The sequence below is a fragment of the Akebia trifoliata genome, chromosome 8 (genome assembly GCF_017979445.1).
Source record: "Akebia trifoliata isolate Shusen 1 chromosome 8, ASM1797944v1, whole genome shotgun sequence".
Lineage (NCBI taxonomy): Eukaryota > Viridiplantae > Streptophyta > Magnoliopsida > Ranunculales > Lardizabalaceae > Akebia > Akebia trifoliata.
Window position 1 is genome coordinate 47,176,121 of NC_141382.1, and position 5,273 is coordinate 47,181,393.

The window sequence follows — 5,273 nt, forward strand, 5'->3', positions numbered from 1 at the left end:
TTCATGCTATTGGCAAGGTAAAGAAATTTATAGGAACTTTTAGAAATAATTTAAAGGAATATTTACAAAAAGATGATCAACTTTTGACGAATTTACGATTCCGTCTCACTGTTCAATTTAATTATCAAAATGTGAACGATAACAAATTCGCATATTTAAAGTGACTATCTCACAGGTTTCACTATTTTTATCGAGATAAACACTTTAAATCTATGAAAATGTCGCTTTAAATTAAACCTGCTATATAATCACTTTAATACCTCCAAATTTGTTATCGTTTTCCCATTTCGGTAATTAAAATGAAAAGTGAGCTGGAATCGTAAATTCAACAAAATTCAACTCACAAAATGGTAATTCACCCTAAATTAAAAGAGGAGAAAAAAAAGTTCTATAATCAATTATTTACTGTCCTAAAGAAAAGATAAGTGCCACATAACTATTATTTAGTCTTTTTAAAGAAATGTAGAGCATGTCGAAGAAGAAATTCTCATTCAAATGACATAATCGATTATTTTCTTCTAGTCTTGTACCAATTACTAAGGTCCGAAAATAGGAATCTTATTTCATTATTTATCATAAAACATACCATCAATCAAATAATGATCTTTTATAATTTTTATTACTATCTTCATCTACGTCATTTTGAATTAATAAACTTTTGTAGTTAAACAAAATAAGGATAAAAAGAAGGGAAATCAGAAGGCATAGTAAGTAAAAGTTCACAGCGTGTGAATTACATACACATTCTATATATGAACCAAGAAAAGAAAAAGTAGACATGGAATAGAGAAATTAAACTTTGGCCCAATCGATAGCCCTCTCCCCTAGTGGGATTTTCTTGTAAAAGACATTAGTATAGTCTCTCATCTTTACTTTCCTAAACAACCTTGGTCTACTCTCATCTATCAACTTGGAAGCAGGTTCAATTTCATTCTCCATTTCAGGAACAAAGAACATAGCCAAAGAGAACCTCTCTCTTTCATAATCTGGTACCACCTTATGTATTGGGCTCTTGAACACTCCATTAGTCATTATCTGCCAATGCCATTAAATTGTTTTTCTTGAAAAATCAAACTTCATGAAGAACTAGAAGTCTAAAAGAAAAGAAAAAGACTATATATATACCTCTATCTGATCGGCAACGTTGACAAGCAATGCATGAGGAATGATTGGAACTTTGAACCATTGATCATCTTTGAGGACTTGAAGACCTTCCACTTGTTTATCTTGCAAAACAATGGTGATTGATCCTCCATCTGAATGTGGTCTAATACCATAAACAAGGTCAGGCCTCGAACAAGGAGGGTAATAGTTAAATTTTGTGAAAGTTGGAGCACGTTCCCCAGCCTGGTTGAGGAACGCGTTCTCCTCCAAACCTAGTATCTTTGCCATAATCTTCATAATGGATTTGTAAACTAAACTAGCCTTCGTGCTATATTCATGCAACATTTCCCTGCAAGATCATTCAACAATTATTTTTCGTGGATATAGGTATTTAGGAGTGGATATATCGCTCTATTCTTTTTTCTTTTTTTTGGCTAAGTTGATAGGAACACAATTAAGTTGAATCAAAACTTTGATCTACCAATATCAAAAGTAAGATAGATACCTGAAATCATTTGGATTCTCGGGCCAAAGTTTGAGCTTCCTCTGATCATCCGGTTTCACCAAGAGATATAGACAGTCGGACCACTCAAGAACCTGATCTTCGGACACAATTACGTTATTCCCATATCCTTCTAAGTTGTCTTCTGTGCCATCTTTATTGATGGCGTACTTATGCTTCTCGTCCATCGAAAGCTGAAAGAACTTCTTCGCTATATTAAGCATTTCATCGAGTAAAGTGCTCGGTATATCGTGTCCTATTGCCTGAAATTTAATCAACAGATTTAATAATGTGAAAGAGTGACATTGAAAAATTTAATGGACCAACATGACAAATCTAATGATGAATCTCATGAGTGGTTATTGTCACCCATTGGCCGGAATTAGAACCAAATCATTTTGGCTATTTTGATTCAGTTGCAATCAAGTAAATCATTTGCTTAAATGGGTTATCAATTTTTGGTTCAAATTAAACTAGGCAAAATCATTATTATAAAAACCTTATCGCATGGATTTGGGGTCAGCTATATGAATCTTGTTCCTCGTCTACTCTATTAAGAGTCACATCTTCTATCATATCATGCCAAACTAAGGGAAAATTACTTAATAGACCCTGGTGTTGGGATTTCTTTCTATGTACCTCTAAAATCTTTTAAATACCCACAACTTATGACAAATTTTTAAGTATAAAAATACCCTTTCCATCTCTCTTATCTTACCTGAGTTTTTTTTAATTATAATTGTGATTCATTTGACAAATAGAGAATGATATACTCATAATTTCAAAGATTTAAAATAACTTTTGATCTGATCAAATCCAATGATTTGTGATGATGAACAGAAGATGACGTACCCATAATTTTATTTTTTTATGTAAAATATTATCCAAACGTTTGTTTCGCTAGATAATATATGCATTTAAGATATTTTAAGAAGATCTATTCAATTGAAAGTTTGCCACTTCTCATAAGTGACGAGCTCTCTACTTTTGACATAAAAACTTGGTTACATGCCTAATTGATAAAGCTCACTCGAAAAAAAAAAAAAAAAATTAAAAGAAGAATAGGAAAAAAAAATAATTTGAGGTAAATTGAACCTCCAAAACCAATTTAAAATAGTAAATTTCCAAGCATCCAATTAAAGACTCATAATAATTCGCCACATGATTTATCGTACAATCACGAATTAAATACATAAAGTCCTCTCTAAAAATAACTAAAAGCTACCACTCCCTATAAAAGAGAATACCTTCCTCTCACTTATACCCACTCAGTTGAACCATGGTTTTAAAACTTGGTTTGACGTCTCATCTCCTTCTTGGGCAAGACGAAGTTGTCTTAGATGAGTCGATTCGTCTTGGACGAGATAAGAATCCAGAACGGTTTCCCATACCTAATCAAAGTCAAGTGGCACCTCATTTTATTCCACGTGGCATTTTCCAATTGAGATCAAATTGGAACCGAATCGACATAGGTCGCTTCTACAAATTTAGAACCAAAACTGAACCTACTAGCCCTTAGAACCGAACCAACTCAAACTAACCTTAGTTCGGTTCGATTTGGTTCACAGTTCTCTTAAATCATAATGATCATTTTCATAGCGTTAGGTTTTAGTTTGTACGAATGAAGAGCTTCAATCGTCCCATCTGTAATAGCTTCAATGGGGGTAAAGCTTCAGTGGAAATCATTCGATCGATCCAAAATCTAATTGATTTCTTCGACTTTGAGTTCTTCAAGTTTGTAATAGATCTTCAATGGAGGAGGAGTGAATGAAGGAGAAAGAATACCACTCAATTGAATAAAATTATTTATTTTTAATTTGATCTCAAAGAATCTGACTAACCTTACTAATAGAGTATATCTTGAGGTCCTGTTGACTGTGGATGAGGCTTGGTAAGGCATTGTTTCCTCACTAAATTAGTAAGGGTAGTGGAACTCTTAATCAATTTAATTTTTGATTTAACATAAAACTTTTTCATTTATTTATTTTTAGATAAAACTGTCTCATTTAATTTGAATACAATTGTGTCATTGATTGTATCAAAATGTTAATGAAATATTTTCCATAGAATTACACATAGTATTTTAAAGGAGGTATTACAATTTTAACGAAAATCTAGGTGGGTGGAATAAATTTAAACTATCACGTGTCATTTAATAAAGAGGTTCCTTCATAATTTTGAAGTCACTTACTCCTTTAAAATGGTACTCGTTAGAATAAAATAAATTTATTTACAATGTTTTTGTACATCGTCCCCTACATGTATTTTGGTTCAATTCTCGGTTTGATTCGATTCTGGGACACCTCTAAATCGAGAATTGAACCAAATTAATCAGTTTTTTAAAACTTTAACTCAGAATCGAATCAATTTTTTATAAAACCGAATCAAACCGCCCTTAATTGGTTCAGTTTGGTTCGGTTCTCGATTTAGACCGAACCAACGTCAAACCCTAATGGATATGTGGTCTATCCCTTGGTGAACCTACCAACCAAAAATCGTAGTATTTGATAACTTGTATCCACTAGATCTAAGATCTTGAAAAAGAGTTTAAATTCAACCATTAGAAATCATGTTTATGATAATGCCATAATCAATGGATGTACATCACCAATCAAACTGATCTTTCGTAGGTAGATTCATCAACGGATCGACCACATATCCAGTGGATCCCCCAAAAATGTTACGTGGTATAAAATGGGTGCCACCTAACCTGGTTTGGTTTCTCTCTTGAAACACGCTGAGTTAGACTTAACACGTGTCAACTCGATTTTGATCTGGTTTTAAAACTCGGTTTCTCATCTCGTCTTGGCCATGGCCAATACTGAGTCGCCTCGGACGAGTTTTCCGATACATTTGAGACGTCTCGTCCAAAATTTTCAAAAAACATGAACGTGAGGCCATGGTTTTTAAACTCGTCCGAGACCGAGACGTATCGCCCAAGTTAACTCGGTATCGCAGCCTAACGAGACTAACTCACAATGAGTCATGAGACGACCGCGTATCGTGAGTTATGCGAGTCGTCTCGGACGATATTTTCGCAAAACTCGTCTGAGACGAACGAGATATCCGAGACATTACAAATTTTACATTAACTCGCGAGACAAACAAGTTGTATCGGACGAGATTTTCAAAATCTCGTCCGAGTTGACCAAGTTTTGCGAAAAAAAAATTACAAATGAAAATTTATGTTTTATTTTTACAAGCAATAGCTATTGAGTAATATTATTACTTTCTTGTAATAAATACTTAAATGTATTTTTTATAATTTGTTTTATTTTTTCTTTAGAACATTTTTGATAAAATTTTCATTAGAAATTTATACTAATCTTTAGGAAACATGTGTTTTATTTAATTACCTTGAATTTGATTGATAGGTATATTATGAATTTTTCTTTTTTTAATTTTATATTTTTTTAGGGATTCATTTTTTAATAGGAATCAATTCTGAATTTTTCCTGATTTTTTCACATTTTTTAAATGGTTAAAAACCATTGTTTCAATGTTGAACGAGACGACTCGACGAGACGAGACGTATTGTCCGAGTCAACTCGGTATCAGAGGTGGACGAGACGAGACCAAATACCGAGTTTAAAAACCATGCGTGAGGCATGATTTTTAAACTCGTCCGAGACTGAGACGTATCACCCGAGTTAACTCAGTATCAGAG

The 5,273-nt window shown here is 33.2% G+C and overlaps 1 protein-coding gene across 1 annotated transcript; it reads right to left on the minus strand.

Moving 5' to 3' along the window:
- Positions 1-680: 680 nt before the first annotated feature.
- LOC147397287 (protein LATERAL BRANCHING OXIDOREDUCTASE 1-like) lies at positions 681-2,049 on the minus strand. Its single transcript, XM_086452828.1, has 3 exons — positions 1,610-2,049; positions 1,126-1,453; positions 681-1,035 (listed from the first exon to the last, which is right to left on the minus strand). Exons 1-3 carry the CDS (start codon positions 1,828-1,830, stop codon positions 793-795), a joined length of 792 nt encoding a protein of 263 aa, XP_086308954.1. The 5' UTR covers positions 1,831-2,049; the 3' UTR covers positions 681-792.
- Between the last annotated feature and the right edge of the window lie 3,224 nt (positions 2,050-5,273).

Excerpts from the sequence above, each read along its gene's own strand:
- LOC147397287 (XM_086452828.1), bottom strand. The coding sequence starts at position 1,830 with ATGCTTAATATAGCGAAGAAGTTCTTTCAGCTTTCGATGGACGAGAAG. Across the intron at positions 1,454-1,609 it reads GAGAATCCAAATGATTTCAG|GGAAATGTTGCATGAATATA; the intron begins GTATCTATCTTA and ends ATGATCTTGCAG. Across the intron at positions 1,036-1,125 it reads ACGTTGCCGATCAGATAGAG|ATAATGACTAATGGAGTGTT; the intron begins GTATATATATAG and ends TGGCATTGGCAG.